This window comes from Amyelois transitella, chromosome 18, assembly GCF_032362555.1.
Source record: "Amyelois transitella isolate CPQ chromosome 18, ilAmyTran1.1, whole genome shotgun sequence".
NCBI lineage: Eukaryota > Metazoa > Arthropoda > Insecta > Lepidoptera > Pyralidae > Amyelois > Amyelois transitella.
In genome coordinates this window covers 8,966,376-8,983,831 of record NC_083521.1, presented here as the reverse complement: position 1 = coordinate 8,983,831, position 17,456 = coordinate 8,966,376, and the positions used below count along the sequence as shown (strand labels likewise).

Genomic DNA, 17,456 nt, shown 5'->3' with positions numbered 1-17,456 from the left:
CCTACCGGCTTTGCAAAGGGGCAAGAGATGTAATTATCTGGTTTTAAATATACAAACATATAGTCACGTCTATATCCCTAGCGGCTGGGCAAAGGGTTGTAACCGACCTCTTGGCACGTCAGGTCTTATTATGCTGTGTGGTTGCCGGCACTTTTGAATAGGTACACTCTAAATCTTTCCAGAGGTGACGTAAAAGTCGACTAAGGAATAGGCTTGTAAGCTATAGGCCAGCAGCCTATTATGTCACTATTTGAATCTCAATTAAATATATTTTAAACTATTGAATTAGATATATTTAACAGGTATTGAATAAAACTGCCAACTATAAAGAGAATGCTCTAGTTTAATAACTTGATAGGCTTGCAGTTCGTGTCTCACTAGTTCACAGACATACCGACAGTCGTATCTCTCATGTTTAATGTACAAGCGTTTACAAACTGAAAATACAAATAAATATGGCTAATTAATAAGTATCAAGAAGCCATTTTTTTAATACAGCTGTGTTGATTTAATATAGAAATAAATTTTTATATCTGTTTAGCATGTTCAAATAGCAATGTTTCACCTTATTTTGCTATACATGTTTTTGAGAGAAGTTATAGATAAATTACAATGAAACAAAGTTATATCTTATTGGATTTTAAAGCCAAGACATCTTGATTATATAACAGAAAATAAATAACAGGCAGTTAGGCATAAAATCTTGAACAAATCCGCTTGTATGTCTGCAATTATGAATCTCATAAACATATAAATTCTAAATATAAGCTTCACTTACAAAATAAAACGTTATACGTGATTCACATAAATAATGATGACTAAAATATTAACAAATATTTAAGAATTATATAATAACTATGTTGTATACACAATTCTTCTATAAACTCTTTATTATGTCGATCTAAGGCGCATATCACACATGAAATTATTTCTGTGTGTGTAATGCGTCCTTTTACTTATATAAAACAAACGCAAGAGACAACTTATTTTCCTTGTTATTGAGGGCTATTGACTATAAAATTTTTCGCGCAACTACATAGGTAGGTAGGTTGAGAAAAACTATCATAGAAAGCGCTCAAAACTGCGTGCTTAAATCGATATATGTATGTTGCAAAAGTAAATATATAATCATAGGGGCAATATAGTAAGAAATAGTATTATGGTTTTTTCTTTGATGCCATGTGGTTCCCGGAATAAAAGAATAAGACCACTATATCTCTTTCGCATGGATGTCGTGAAAGGCGACTGAGGGATAGGCTAATAAACTAACTTGGGATTTTTCTTGTAGGCTATGGGATTTGAATCTCAATTACATTATAAAGTCATACAGCTGAAAGTGGCCTTTCGGTTTTTCGAGACTGTTGCCTGCCTACCCCGTAAGGGATATACTTAGATGTAATATGTATGTAAAGTAATAAAGAAAGATTTTTGTTTTAATAAAGATAATAAATTCAAGATTATTGGCCAACAAGTATGTCTGTCACACATTTAACTTTAACATTATTAAAATAAGTTTTTAGCATGCGGTCGTAAGCTATTGACATAAATATAATTAATACATTATTCTTTTTACAACCGTTTGTGATAGACAAGATATAGTCAGGAAATTAAAAAGCTCACTATGTGAAGGAAAACCAACATAATTACAATAAGCGTTATCATATTTTGGCTTATCTCCTAGTTAGTAACCAGTTTCACAAGTTATACCGATGTACCTCGCAGAAATAAAATTTTTGTGTCGCGAAAATATTTAAGCGGCTGAGCCAATCAGAGCGCGTCGTTTGAACTCGCGGTCTGTACTGTCAGATATTATACTACTATTATGAGAGACAATATTTTCAATGTACAGAATTGACCCTTCTACAGATTTATTATATGTATAGATTATGAGAGATAGTATGAGACATTTAGATTTTTAAGTTTAGTGTCCTTGTAATAAGGTCGTTATTTCATTGGGTTTTCATTCGGTTCTATTCGCCCGTAGGTTGCGCTATTCCGCGCCGTCTAATATTGCCTATATAAAATCTACTTGATAAAAGTACAGAGAATTTAAAGTAACAAAAGAAGTTCTCAAGAAAGTCAATTGACTGATTTTTTTTATATTTACGGTTTTGTATTCCTCAAACTGTCATAAACAATACATATTTAGAATCACATGAAAAATATTATTTTACTCACAAAAAAAAGTGAAAATATGCCAGTTTTTTTGTAGTATTCTTCACTATATCTAGCAAGCTTTTTATTTCACCGACTGTTAAAGGCCCCAGGTTTATTGCAGTGAAATCTAAAAGTAGAACCGAGTACATATATCTTATAATAAAATAATTTCACTAGACTAACTACTTGCAACTAATAAGCTGAAACAATTGACTAAAAAAACGGACGACACTCTTAAGAAAACACGATATTTGAAGCAAGAAATGTGAAAGAGCGCCAAAAAAGTCTTCTGCAAGTCTCACGAACGTCATACGACTTCAACAACATTTAAATTGTAGTATCATTCGTAAGTTCCACTGTCAATACAGCCGAGACAGTCTCAATTCGAATATATTATAGTTCGACCACTCATTACTTCGACTAACTATAACTAACTATATAGACAATAATGATGATATAACAGTTGAAATGAGAAGAACGAGTCAATGCTAATAGGAAACACGTTGATTCGAAGCAATGAGGTAGTAGACCTACTGTTTTTCGAAAATTTGACCGTTTCGAAATAATGTACTGTCGAAATACAGAATGACACCTGAATAGATTAAAAACGAAATGAAATAAATAAAGACACGAAGCACTCGAGTGCGTGACGCAATCTTGGATCGCTATACCTAACCTATATGTACATATGTGAGCCGATACTGAACAGAGGGGTTAAACACGAACGTTGTAACATGCCTTATCTTCTGTCTCTTTCTATCTCAGCATTTATATAGCAACCTGCTAATTGCTATTTAACTTGTCACTTCATGGAACTTTCAGGACGTCGGAAAAGTCAAGTGTAATCTTCGATCGATTATAAACTCGATTCACAGATCAGAACTAAATCAAACAGAAAATATTTTACAGTTGCACGTCATTTTATAAATCAAAAATGGGTCTCTTTAATTTTTTTAACAATGAGTAGTTTTATATTTAAAAATTGTGTGCTTTATTGCAATAAATTAAGATCCATTTTTGAACGGACGAATTTGTTTCTTCCGGACACATTTACCTGTGGATCGAGTTGATTTATAGTTTGTATGTGAGTACAATACAGTTAAACAAAGGGGGAAAGAGAGAGAAGATAAGTCTTATTTAGTCACGTTCGTGAATAACTCCAGGTGATATAATTTACAATATACATTCTATACATGTTTAAATCTCGTATCTATATCTAACTACCATTTTACAATAACAAATGCAATAACACGACTGGAACTTTACTGTAATTGACTTGTATTGAGAGCATTATTGTTGTATGAGGGACTTTATTAATGTGCATTGAGCTCTAATGCCTAATAAAGGTATGTTCTCTTCAGTATGGTGACAATAAATTTATTTACGTTTCTTTATAACCTAGTTTTCTTTGTCGCGAACATAATTCAGATGAAATACTGTATTTAAAATTGTTTTGGGGACTATAACTATTTCTGAAAATCCTTTTTTTAAGCATATACCTTTTTAATAGCTGTAAAACGTGGCAGTCTCTTCCATTTACATTTATAAAGGTCATGGCTCTAACAGGCCCATTAGCACATCCAATTTGAATTAAAACTTTACAGCCACCTCATATTTAAGTCTTTTTATGCTTATAAATGATTGTTAAACATATTTTACTATAAAATAAATTAAGTTTATAGACTACATTGTTAAGAAAATTAGGCAAGGACCAACACCCATAAGCATCTTACTATGTCGTATAGGAATTAGACATATATTTACAACGAGTAGAGTATTCAAACACAGAAAAGCTCCAGGACACAAACACACACACAATGTATCCATATATGGAATTCACGAAGGCCTTAATCAACATCGCCCCGTGATAAAATGTCTATTTTCGCAGACCTCAGAAATATGCTAATAAAATATATGTCTCATTATCTATTATATTTCACTTAACATTATCAAACAGAATATTAACATAGTTTTCAAAGTCTACAAACATTAATGTCTATCCAAGATTTCTTTGAACAAGGTAGTTCCAAAGGGAATTCACTGAATTTTGAAACTACTTCGTTGTTTTCATCTGGAATAGACGTAAATGCCTAGTCCACGAGGTCGATGCGGTCGGGGCGGCGCACGCGCGGCTCGCCGTGCGCGCGCGCCGGCCGCGCCCACGTGTTGACGCAGCCGTCGGCGCACGCCGCCACGAAGCTCTCGGCGCGGAACAGCAGCGCCGTGAGCCGCTCGTGCGCTATCTTCTTGCACACCAGCGGCTCCAGCACCGGGCACTCGTCGAAGCGCGGGCACGCCGGCGTGCCCATCAGCCGCAGCGGGTCGCTGGAGTCGCCGGCCTGCGCGCCGGCCGACTTCCCCCGCAGCGCCACCGTGTTCGAACCGGACGTCTTCTGTTCCGGCTTCGACGTCAGGCTGAAGTTCCGCCGGTGCTCCGACCGACGGTCCCCGAAGGAGAACCCGGCCAGCCTCTGCGTTAAGGAGTTCACCCCGAGCGATCCAGAATTCTCCTCCTTCGCCTTCCCCACGCTGATGTTCAAAGTCGACACGTTATTGACTCTCGCTTTGCTCTTGGCGCCGGACGGCTCGCCCGAACTGTTCGTCTGACCGCTCAGCTCGGCGTGTTTGTGGCCGATTTTATTCGTTTTAGTCCCTTTCGCCGGTAATTTCACACCCGGGACTCCGTTGGGAGAGAACGTTTGACTATTAGGAGACAGATGCGCAGACGCTCTCGCCCTAACGGGCGGTCGCAACACATCCTCCGTAAGATCCCACAAACACAACTGCGTGTCCTGCGATACACTACCTAACCTATAACACTGCACACTCTCACTTTTCTGTCGGTCATCATCAACACCATCCTCGCTTTCTGGGTCAGTGAAACTGACTACATATGGGTCAAAAGCGACGACAGAAACCCACGACCTATGTCCCTGGCCTCTTGCAACCACCCTCCTTTCACTGAACGACCAGACAGTCACTAAGTCATCTTCTCCCCCCACCACGACGTATTTTCCATCAGGTGACCAGCAGACGCATAGGAATCCACCAAAGTAGGACCTCGCTCTGCCGATCAGCTCCATAGTGTCGTAATGGAACACTCTCAGGAAGCCGTCTTGTGAGACTACAGCTAGATTCGTCCCGCATGGAGAGAACGCAAATTCGTTTATACAGCTCCCCTCTGCGCCTATGACCCACCTGTAACAAAGGTTACTTAATAAGAAAATGTAGAAGAAATATAAAGGTTGCCCACTATTTTAATTGCTTAAATTTGGCAAATTTTAGGATCATGGTCAGAAAAAGGCACACCTCCTCTCTCTCCAAAAAGATGAGTATGTAACTGGGACAAATTTCAGTTTCTTCAATGGAACTTTTAGTGTCTGCATTTATAAGCGAGGAGATTTGTTTAATAATATTTGAAAGTATTAAACCAGTAGCCTGCCGTGTGGTCTCCGGCACTTTAGAATAGAACCACTCCATATCTTTCCCATGGATGTCGTAAAAGTCGACTAACGGATAGTATTTTAAACATGAGATTCCTTTTGTAGGCCATGGGCGAGCGACCTGTCACTATTTAAATCTCAATTCCATCATAAATCCATACAGCTGAACATGACCCTTTCAGTCTTTTCAAGACGTTGGCTCTGTATACCCCGCATGGGATATAGACGTGTCTATATGTATTTTCAAGACTCAATAGCACAGAGCCAACAATAGACATAGATGTCACTATATATATATGTATGTAAACCAGTGAAGTGACCTGTAGAGGGGGTTCCTGGTAGACTTGGTCCTGCAAGTGTGTATGGAGTAGCCGTCCCCCTGCTTGAACAACTGGTAGTGGGGCGCCGCAGTCCCGCAGGTCAGCTCCTCGTTGTAAACGTACAGTTGTCCGGACGCGTGCGCAGCTATGAACAGGTTGCTGGAACCGGGCACCCACTTGATGCAAGTCACTTTCGTCTTGTCGATCAGTCTCTGTGAATTTGATGGCGGTATTTATTTATTGAAAACCAATTAAGGGATAGGGTTGTCATGTTGAGTTTCTACTTTTAGGCCATGGCCTAGCATCTTGTCACTATTTGAATCTCAATTCTATCATTAAGCCAAACAGCTGAACTTGGCCTATCAGTCTTTTCAAGACTGTTGGCTCTGTCTACCCCGCAAGGGATATAGACGTGATTATATGTATGTATGTAAAAACCAATTGTGCTACAACAGGTGAGTTTAGCTAGATTTTTAAAAATGATTTTCTTATTTTTAATTTTGATTATTTTTAACATGGGCAACACCTTGAAAAAAGCAAAATTAAATTAATGTAATCTTACCTCTTCATTGTACAATTTACTTAATTCCTTCTTAATTGGGTCTATGAGTTGAATTTGGCCAGTAGAAAATCCTATAACTAACGAGACACTCTCCGCAGTCATCGTGACCGTGTTGAAGTCATGACACGTCGGGTTGGTGCCTTTATACATCTTCTTGTCAACCGGCTTCGTGAGATCTGCCGCCTGCAATAAAAGAAAATGTTTGTATAATTTTGTGGTCCATTATGATAAACACAGGATCTGGTAAATGGCGATCCCTGGGCTGTCATGCGTCCCATCGGATGATGCAAGCAAATAGTGACAAATTAACAAGCTTACTAATGGCTCTATAGCCATTACAGCTGAATGTGACCATTCAGTCTATACGAGACTGTTGGCTCTGTCCACCCTGCAAGTAAAAAAAACTAACTCAATAATGGCTGAGACTATCTTGTGTAAACCACCCAAATACATACATAAAACCTAAATTTACCCAACTAAATACATATTTTTTACCATGTGCAAATGAAATATGGAATGTAAGAAACTTTTATTTGTAGTCAATGAAATGCTATGTTAGTCCAAATTATGTCTTGTTCCCTGAGATGAGCTCAGAGTCTGCCTGTGACTGTAATTGAGGTGTGGGTTAGTCAATTATTTATACAAAATAACTCCCATGCATACTCTTTTATCATTAAAATCATATATTTTGAAACTTTCTGAAAGTGTTTTAGTAATTTTTCTTTTACTTTATTTATTAATCATTCCTTTTTTGTTTCATTAATAATCATATAGTTGTCAAGATTCCAATCAATACTAAATAGAGTTTTAAAAAGGATTTGTAGCATTGAATCCAACAGAAACAGTAGTAAAAGTGTGTATGTTACTTGAATAAATTAAAATGGAGGGTGATTAAGTGATTCATTCATTCATAAAATAATGCCTTTATCCTTTGCGAGGTAGATATAGTCAGCAGTTTTGAAAGACTGACAAGCAACCTGCCGCAAGTGGAAAGATGTTGTCTCTGCCTATCCCCCCAAGAAAGAGGTGTCATTTTATGTATGTATAAAACCTGGGCAACATATAGATATTAATTTTGGTAACAAGAACTACTTTGTTGGCTAAATATTGTACCATGATACTCTTCCAGGTGTGAGAGGGCAATAGGTAGTAAAAAAATATTAATTCTGATAGAAATAAAAGCAACAAATATCTGATTGTATAATCTCTCCCAAAATTTATTTGAAAAACTGTGACATCAGCTAATACAGCTGCATTATCTACAGATTTCTCTTGTTTATCACTAAGATTACACTGATAACTTGATCATGTTATAGATAGTGAAAGTTATAGTAGCATCAAAAGAAATATATTCATTTCCACAGGCTATTTCCATGAGACAGATTTTTGAACAATGATGTTGGTGAGATATTTGCATAATTAATTTATATGATGCACAATAATAAAGTTCTATTATTTTAATGATGTGCTTTTTTATTCCAATTGAAAATCTTCTCAATAGGAAATAATTCAACTTTTCTAAATATAAGTTTATAGGGAAAAATTGCTAATTATCATTGCCCAAATCAGGTAGATTTGGCCATATAGTTATTTTTACTTAACTTTATGGGCTTTACTTATAAGAAAGTCAATTTGTCACATACCTTTTTAACTCCTCTGTATACATAAACATATAGCTCTTTCCCATGATTAAAACATATCCTGTCATCAGAGCCTTGGCCGTCGGAGCCCGGCGCTCCGCCCCCCGGTCCCGGCGGAAGCGACACGAGCGACACACGCACATGAGAGGACCCTGAACCACTTGTATAACCAACCCGATTAGGCCTCGAGTATTCCGATAAAGTCATTAAACGGTACGTCCCTTCTCTCGTCACAAACTGGGTCTTCACGTCATCTTTGCCTCCAGAGTCAGTTTGTACAGCCATGTTATCATATTATCCAGTTATGATGCATGGGATTCAGCCGCTAAAGAAGCCCCTAATGTATTGACAGCTCAGCTGAAGTGCGGACGTAAGGCCTTCCGTGTCTTCACCGCGTACATGTTTAACGAGCAGATTAGTGTAGAATTCGTCTAAGTATGGATATGTTGGGCCTAATATAGGTTTTTAGATTATAAATAAATGGAAAAAGTATAATTTGTGTACTGAAACTTAAAGTCAGGTGTCAGACATGAGACATGACATGACAGCTAACAAGACAGCTAGTCTATTTTTGTTTATGGTAATAGTTTTTTACAACAACTATCACCACGTCAACATTTGTTTATAGAGCCAAATATATTTATGAATATCGAATTTTAACCGACCGACCACTTTATACTATTAGTGTCGTGTGGTTCTACAAGAGTTCCGCGTACTTCATATTCAGACCATACATACAATCCAAAGAAAATGTAATCACAACGTTATCATACACTGTCATTAAAGGCGACTAAAATTATAAACGCATTGCACTCATTGCAAACTTTCTAAGCTTTTTTTTTTCCTTTAAAAGAGACTGTTAGCTCTGTCTAGCCAGCCATTAACATAGACGTGACTTTGAGTATGTATGCAAACTTTTATGTGTTTTGGTAGCTAAGAAAAACAATTTGTGTAAGAAAAAACGAGACTTATTATAATCTGCTGGTACTTTTAGACATGAGGGATAAGGTATAAATAAGTGTTATTTTTATGTATAACAATTATATATCTATCTATACAAAAGAATATATTATGGACGAAGATATGCTGAGAAGAATGTCAGCATATTCTCAAGAAAATTATATTACAAAAACAACTTGAATAGATTGAAATTAATTTAATTTAAGTTAAATAATACAACTTTTACTTAAAAATAAGTCATCAAGATCATGAAACTCCACTGGGTTTACTTCCTGCAGTTTCTGTTTCCTGAATGACTTCCATCTCTTCTGTGACATTTGTTTTCGACTTATACTCTTTTTTACTACTTGCTTCTTCAGGATTTACACCAGCAGTCTTTTGGTCATCTGCCTTTTCTACAGGTTTCTCAGTTTCTTTTTTACCATCATCTTTTCCCTCCAGGAATTTGTCCCATCCGTCTATCCTCTTACTTATCTCGGAATCAGTTTCAGCAATCCTGAATTTAGTTCTGCCATCCCATATTTCAGCTGTGATTTGCCTCTTTCCAAACCACCTCCCGTTAATAAGTTCCACAACCGCATCAGCCATTTCTGGTTCTTTCATTGTTATTTGGGCTACACCTTCCGGATGGCGGTCATAGATCACCACTTTGCGCACCTCACCGCTCTTTGAACATTCTTCCCTGAGATCCTGTTGATAATCAAGTATAAGCTGCACATCTTTATCAAAGTCCGTAGGATGAAATAAGTTTTTCACAATAACAACTCGCTCGTGCTTTGAGCGTTCTCCAACAAACTTTTCCGGTCTCCAATCAAATAACTTCTGCTGCATCTTCTTCAACTTCTCCAGTTCTTTTTTCTTCTTTTTCTTAGGTTTTAATGCTGGATTGTACTCCCCTTTCAGTTGGAAATGGGCCCTTTCTACTTTTACTTTGCTTCCTTTTAGATCACTACCATCTAGCAACTTCAGAGCCAAATCAACAGACTCTATTTTGATATATGTGCACAATGCATCTCCTTTGAAGCAGTTCTGTTCTTTGTCCATGTAAAGCTTGATTTTCATTTTCTGTGAGCTCGGATCACGTTCCACAAGGCCACACTTCTGCATGAAATTAACAAATTCTTCTTCAGTTAAATCCAGAGGTAGGTTAGAAACATATACTTTAGTGTTGGTTTCTTCTGAAGGTTCAAACCACTGTGGCTCATTTTTTCTTTTAACTCCAGCAGATTCTAGTTTCTTGTCTTCTTTTTTCTTCCCATCATCTGGCTTTTCTTCCTTATTTGTTTGTGTATTATCAACAAAACCGTACGACATTTGATAGAATGCTAAAAAGTCATCATCAACTTTTGGTATCCATGCTTTTTTGTCAACATCCCAAAAGAACTTGGAGCCATCAGCTTCTGTGTAGATATGGGTATCATCTTCATAGCTATACACTCTGCCAGGGACCTCTTGGCCAGATTTTGGAGTCCAAGAATTACTTTCTTTGCTCCAAGTATATTTTAGTTGAGTTGATGGGTCAGTGTAAATGGCTTCTGAACCTTCGTAGGTAATGTATGGAGCATAATCACCCCAGGCATTGTCTTTGTTTGAATCGGATTTTTGTGGACTACTCTGGTCCTTGGTTTTATCTGATATTTCTTCACTCTCTTTCTTAGGATCTGGTTTCCTTTTAGATTCATCTATTGCCTTATTATCTGATTGTTTAGCAACCGAGCCTTCAGTTATAACCTCCAAATGTTGTTCTGAATTTTCCACCTTTTCCGGAATTTTGTTGTCATCATTATTTTCATTTTCACGTTCTTCATCTTTTTTAATTTTAGCCTGCTCTTTCTCCTCTTCTAGTTTTTGAACAGTTTCACAGGATAGTTTGATAACAAATCCTGACCTTGAATTTTTGGCCATATTTATTAACCTTGCTAAAAATAGTTAAATAGTATTTTAGATTAGTAGTCTTGTCAATTTAATTTCATTCACATGTGAATATTTATCGAAAAAGAACAATTTTCACTCAACAAAACACCAACTCAAAAAATGCGAAGTCAAATTAAACACAGACCGACATCTAAAGTAATAATCCAGCTGTCACTATCAGTGTCAAGCAGACATTTATAATTTTTTAAGTTATACATGGCCAATACCTACAAGAAGGATAAGACTAAAGAAAAAAATTCTTGTGCTGATTTTGAGAAATGTATATTGTCACTCAAATGCATTTATGTCAAAACGGGTAATTTTTTATCAGATTTGATTTGATGTTGACATTTGAATGCCGACAGACTACTAATTTCAATAAATTTATTAATTCCTTTTCTCAAGTTTTATAACAAATCAAATCTTCGACACTTCAAGTACATTTACTTGTTATCGTTATAAAAAATATCTGGGCGTGTCCGCATAGGTTGTTTCAGTACTATGGAAGACCTTACTGATGTGTTCCTTACGCCGCTCCCAGAATCTCCTTATGTAAAGCCTTTGAGATTTAATTATACTCAGAATGGGAAAAGAAAGACATGGGACCTCCTTCACGTTCACGACAGTGTGGCTATCATTGTATTCAATGTTTCTAGAAAAGTGTTGGTTTTTGTGAAGCAGTTCCGTCCAGGTCAGTCAAGAAATTTTTAAATACAGTTTTTTTATCTTAAAATAACTACAAAAATTACATACTTATTGTTGCATTCACATTTTCCACTATAATTATATTTTGATCTAACTAAAGGTTTTCTGGTCTAGCTGTTTATTACAACTGCATATCTGACGAAGACCGGGAAAACTCTGTAATAGATACAGAAAAGTACCCAGCTTCTCTCGGCATCTGCTTAGAGATGTGTGCCGGCATCATAGACAAAAAACTGTCCATAGAGGATATAGCTAGAGAGGAGGTTTTAGAGGAATGTGGCTACAATGTGGATGTCAGTCAGCTGCAGAGAGTTATGTCTTACAGGTATTCCTATAAAGATTTATTAAAAATATTTCAAACTGTTGACCTTTCAAGACTTGGCTCTGTCTACCCCGCAAGGGATATAGACATGATGATATGTATGTATTTAAAACTGAATTTTACCATTTCCCATATCTAAATCTACTTATTCAAGCTTTTAGGTAACTACCTACAAATTTGCAGATATATTAAACAGGAGGGGGAAGACCATGTTGGCTCCTCAGTATTTTTTTTTTTTTTAATCTTTATTTAAATTAAGGACTTTTGTCTTAAAGACACGTCAGTCCCATTGTAACAAATCTTAAATTTAACACAAGGTGCTAATAGAATCGTAAATTACATTACATACCTACAGGTTTGATACTTGTGTGGATTATTATCAAAAGTCCAATAACCCACACAAGCACAAGGAAGCATCAGAAGCAGGTTTGCTCAGAATACATTGTATGCTACCTACATCAAGCCTATTAATCTTAAATTTATCTATAAAAATCTTCCTTGCAGTTTGGTTCTGTTCACATTCCATCAAGAGATGAAATATGTCCTCCACAATACCACAATTTTCACAATTAGGCGAGTTGGTTTTTTTAATTAAGTAAGTAAATTTTCTTGATGGGATATGACCAGATCTTACTCTAATTATTAATTTGACTATCCTTCTAGGTAAATTACTTTTTATGAACCATGGTATACGGGGAGGCTCACTCTGTATAGTTTTGTACCATATGCCTTTTGTTTTTGACCGTTCATTAAAGTGTTCTTTCCACCGATCCTGACACACTAATTTAAATTCTCCTAGATATTCCGAATAGCATGGATGGATATTATATTCTATTCCGTCTGAAAAAGCAGCATTTGCAAGTTTGTCTGCCTCCTCGTTACCACGTATTCCTATATGGGCAGGAACCCATTGCAATTTGACTTTTATATTCCGCGACCTAAATTGTAGAATCTGTGCAAGTACACGAAAGGCTGTCGAGACACCTCTGTTGCCAGAGGCGCATCGGGCTCCTCAGTATGTGATATGATAACAGACTATTCCAGCATTTGCACCAGAGTATCAGTAATTCAAAGCGTTAGTTTTACAATAGTTTAGTTATGTTGTCTCGTGTTTTTGTCTGCTGTAAAATGAAAAAAAAATACCCCTGTATTACCACCTAATAGGAGTGGGTGGGGAGAAATTTTTGAGAAAACTTATCTGAGAATACCAGATTCTAATCAGAGCAATAGTTTTTGTGTGATGGCGGTAACAACATATACCAGTTTTTCTGATTATTAACTATTGCATTGTATTACACTATATTTATAAAGATAACAGGTATTAAATAAATAAGTTACTAGTTTTTTTTAATAGTACTTTTTTATTTACTCACTTTGTACGTTATCCACAGCATGACATGGCCAAGTTTTTATATTGTTTGCATAGATAATCTATCTATTGTACCTCTACCATCAGGAAAAACTCCGGCGCAAGGGAGCTGCTCTTCTATTGCGAAGTGACAGATGAATTGAAAGTTGAAGTGGGTAAATGTCATTAAACTATGTAATTCTACCGTCAGGTCAGGTGTCGGAGTACAGGGTGCTTTGCAGACTCTGTTTTACTGTGAGGTCACAGATGACATGAAAGTTGAGGAAGGTAAGTATCAACCTGCATAATAGGGTGGTTTTTGTATGTTGGCTTTTCTTTGGCATTTTTTTTTGTTGGTAGACAGACAGGTCCGTTTTAAAAAAAATATTAGATGAAGGATGCTACATACAGTTCTTTACCCCATGCATTAATTTCTTGTACTTCATACATATGATTATGTATGACAAAGTGACAAATGTGTGTCAATATGGCTTACAAGATGTAGACCAAAAGTTTCAAAATGGACACCAATTTTATAAAAACCTAGAATAGTTTGTTAAATTCTGCAAAATTTTAATACTTCTGGATTTAATTTCTTTACTAAAACAATCCAACATGCATGTCTGCTTTAGACTAAAGCTAAAATAATCTTCTTTTACTTTTCACTTGAAATTGTAAAATACATACATACATTTAATCACGTCTTTATCCTTTACGGGGTAGACAGGGTCAACAGTCTCACAGGCAGAAAGACCATGTACGTGACAGGAGCTAGCACATCGCCTAAAATAAGAATCCTAAGTTTATAAGCCTATCCCTTAGTCGCTTTTGACGACATCCATTGGCAAGAAATGGGAGTGGTCCTATGCTTTAATGCTGGAAACCACACGGTAAAATAATAAATACTTAATAAAGATATATTTCCGATATGATAACAAGATGAAAACACTTTTTAGGTGGCGGTGTAGACGAGGAATTAATTGAAATAGTTGAAATGAACATAAATGAGGTTGAAGAATACGTGAGCTCCCCCGGCCCACTGACCAGCCCCCCGAGTTGTCTGTTTGCAGTCATGTGGTTTCTGCATCATAAGGCCAACAAATTCAGAAAGTAGGTCTTCTTCTGACCCACAATTGTTAGTTGTTGCTATTCAGGAAACCGTTGATTTACCAAATAATAGGTTTATGATCAATTAATGTTTATATTTTATGACAATCAAAAAATCAACTTAAATAATGTATTTGCATATTTTTTTTGTTTATGTATGTATATTGTGTAAATTTTCAAAGTAAAGATGAGAAAGCAATGAATTGTAGGTGTACGTATGAATTTGTGACTTCTTTACAAGTCACCGAAATAAAATCGCACCACGCTATCACTCTAAAACAGCGAAAAATCAAAATCGCGCTAGCAAAGATTTCACGGATTGGAGCATATATACAACCTCCGACTCAACATCGTCGGAACTCAACATCCTCGCGGTTCCCCAGGCATAACACCTAGCCTGGCGGAAGATCTTCCCTTTGGTGGCGGTCGAGCGTACCTAATCATCGCTCCCTCAATAAAATGTCTACTTAAAGTAATATTTCTATTTCACGTTTTTACACAGACTTTTTCTTGATATCACTAGACACAGGGAATAGCTTTATTCCCTGTGTCTAGTGATATCAAGAAAACTCTACCTATGTTTAAGTTTGCGAATTATAGGTACAGTGGGCCACATAAAAAAGTATACTTTATTCAGTACCTTCGTGTCGTAAACGTATTGTTGGAGGTATACTTTCATCTGTCGTCCACCATACCTGAATAAATAGTCATCCTATATGGGTTAGAAATTTTGTTTGTAAATATGAAAATGTGCCTATAAACAATGAGATGGATATCAGAATAATTAATATTTTAAAATCCAATTTAACTTTGAAAAATTCTCATGTATGCTATTGCTTATCAAATGAAATGATCCGGATAAGACTATGCATTGTTTGTTTTTAAGTATCTAGATAAAGGAATTCTTTCTGCAACAGGTCCTACAAACTTACTTGTGGCGAATGCAAGATGGTAAAAATTTAATGTATGTACCTTTCAAATATTCCATATAGTTATATAATTGTAGAATTGTTTATCATTGTATTCGTTTGCTCCTTGGAGAGTAACCTGAGGTTGTACTTTGACCACGACCCAGCTTATTGACGAAAAGTTGATAAGGCCGTTGTCTTATATTCCCTCTTTTTCAATCTTTGAGGTTTACCGATATGAAAGAATGAGAGAGATAAATCTAGCATTGTCAACGTTCCAAAGGACGCAGGAGTGGTAAATTCAGAATAAAGAACGGCCGCCTGACCTCCGTGACGCTATGAACATGAAATCCTAATATTTATTGGTTCATGGTTACACGTCGCTTGAGTGTGTACGTTTCGCCTTGTATTTGTTATGTAATTATTTGATAAAGTAGTCGTAGTTTATCAGTTGTTTAATGCAATGTATGTTATTGATATGAATTTAAAGCCGAAACGAGGAAAAGTGAACTTTATGTCTGCTGAATAAAGTACAGTCTTTAAACTGCCTGAAAATGTGACTTTATTAGCGGTTGATTTTATCAGAATTTTTACAGACGAACCAGCACGTCATTAGGTAATAAATCTTTGATTGCAATGTTACATTTCCATTTTAAATAAAAATTGTATTTTAAGATTTTTTTTTAAACAAACAAAACTACTCTTAGAAACTAATTATGGCAAGACCTTCAAAATTTTAAACAATGTTGGCGTGTTAAAGCTGTTTCAGAATTTTGAGAACAACAGTTCAAAATTGCAATTGAGAATATGATAAGTTACGTTGTTCAAGTACCTACTAACATAGAAAGTTATGTAGACGAGACCAATTGATTTAATATAATGTATATTTTTAAAATGACGTCCGGTGAAAATGTTGTAGAGTAGTTTGTTCCGCCGCTTCTTCTACACATGCGCTTTCGAAGCGGTAATAGTTATAATAAGATTTAAATGATGTGCCGTCAATAAGTGATACCTTGTATCCAATTTTAAAAATAAATCTATTCTAATAAGTAGCTGTATTTAGTTACAATGTAGATGTTTAGTTAGTATTTGACTTAGTTTTTTTTTTGTTTTAAGATTAGGCATTCTCGGCAGAGTGTTAGCGCCCCGCGGCAGTGAGCCCAGAAGGCTGCCAACAAAACACTTTGGATGACAAAGTGGTTTGTCATGTGAAAAAATCCTTATTCCAGCGAGGTACCTAGCTCTTCTGTGTGTTAAAATGATGTGTTTAAAAATTATAATAACGCTATATTGATAATTAAGAAGTCATAATGAGTTATTGTTTTTTTTCCTTAAAGTAATAATTAAAACGCTATACAGATCATTAAGAAGTCATAATGAGTTTATTTTTTATAGGACAAGTTTTATTTTATCTTCTTAAAGTCAAAGTCTTCAATTGTAAAATCAGAGTACCTATAAAGCAAAGTCGCTCTCCTTCTAAACTCAACGGATTTTGATGCAGTTTTAACTGTTATGTAGACATACTTTGAAGGACACCGCACGGGCCGCGTCGCTAGTTCTAATTTCAAATAATTATTAAGAAATTTGAATTATTATTGTATTTAAATACTAAGCTTTTGCAATATTTTTATAATTCCATATGACCAGTTCCAGCTTTTTAAAAATTGTAACTGTGATTTTATGCCTTCTGTGATTATAAATATGAATTATGAACTATTCTGTTTTTTTTTTGACTCTTTATATACTTTTTACTTTTGTATATATAAAGAAGAGCAATGATGTCTAAACTTAAAAATCCCAACTAATATGAAAAACAGATAGAGCCAGCAGTCTTGAAAAACTGACACACCAGGTTCAACTGTTAGACTTAATGATGGAATTGAGATTCGAATAGTGACAGGTTGCGGGCCTATCGCTTATAAGAAGAATACCAAGTTTATAAGTGTATCCCTTAGCCGCCTTTTACGACCTCCATGGGAAAGAGATAGAGTGGTCCTATTCTCTATAATATTGGTGCCGGGAACCACACATAGGTTCCTTATGTGTTTTAGGGGTGCTAAAAAACTCCCT

At 36.0% G+C, this 17,456-nt stretch overlaps 3 protein-coding genes across 4 annotated transcripts; 1 reads left to right on the top strand and 2 right to left on the bottom strand.

Annotated features, from left to right (window-relative positions):
* Positions 1-323: 323 nt before the first annotated feature.
* On the bottom strand, positions 324-8,407 carry LOC106137443 (WD repeat-containing protein 20). The gene is made up of 4 exons (XM_013338272.2): positions 8,126-8,407; positions 6,483-6,665; positions 5,921-6,132; positions 324-5,355 (listed from the first exon to the last, which is right to left on the bottom strand). The coding sequence occupies exons 1-4, from the start codon at positions 8,405-8,407 to the stop codon at positions 4,248-4,250; spliced, it is 1,785 nt and encodes a 594-aa protein (XP_013193726.1). The 3' UTR covers positions 324-4,247.
* Positions 8,408-9,307: 900 nt separating this feature from the next.
* LOC106137438 (HIV Tat-specific factor 1) lies at positions 9,308-11,158 on the bottom strand. The gene has a single exon (XM_013338268.2). The coding sequence runs from the start codon at positions 10,985-10,987 to the stop codon at positions 9,329-9,331; it is 1,659 nt and encodes a 552-aa protein (XP_013193722.1). The 5' UTR covers positions 10,988-11,158; the 3' UTR covers positions 9,308-9,328.
* Positions 11,159-11,325: 167 nt separating this feature from the next.
* On the top strand, positions 11,326-17,104 carry LOC106137437 (uridine diphosphate glucose pyrophosphatase NUDT14). 2 transcript variants are annotated; one of them, XM_013338266.2, is made up of 6 exons: positions 11,326-11,687; positions 11,816-12,026; positions 13,583-13,659; positions 14,328-14,481; positions 15,396-15,442; positions 16,503-17,104. In XM_013338266.2, exons 1-5 carry the CDS (start codon positions 11,498-11,500, stop codon positions 15,439-15,441), a joined length of 678 nt encoding a protein of 225 aa, XP_013193720.1. In that variant the 5' UTR covers positions 11,326-11,497; the 3' UTR covers position 15,442; positions 16,503-17,104. The 2 variants fall into 2 exon arrangements, with proteins under 2 accessions (XP_013193720.1, XP_013193719.1); XM_013338265.2 differs by having other exon boundaries at positions 15,396-17,104.
* The last annotated feature ends 352 nt before the right edge of the window (positions 17,105-17,456 follow it).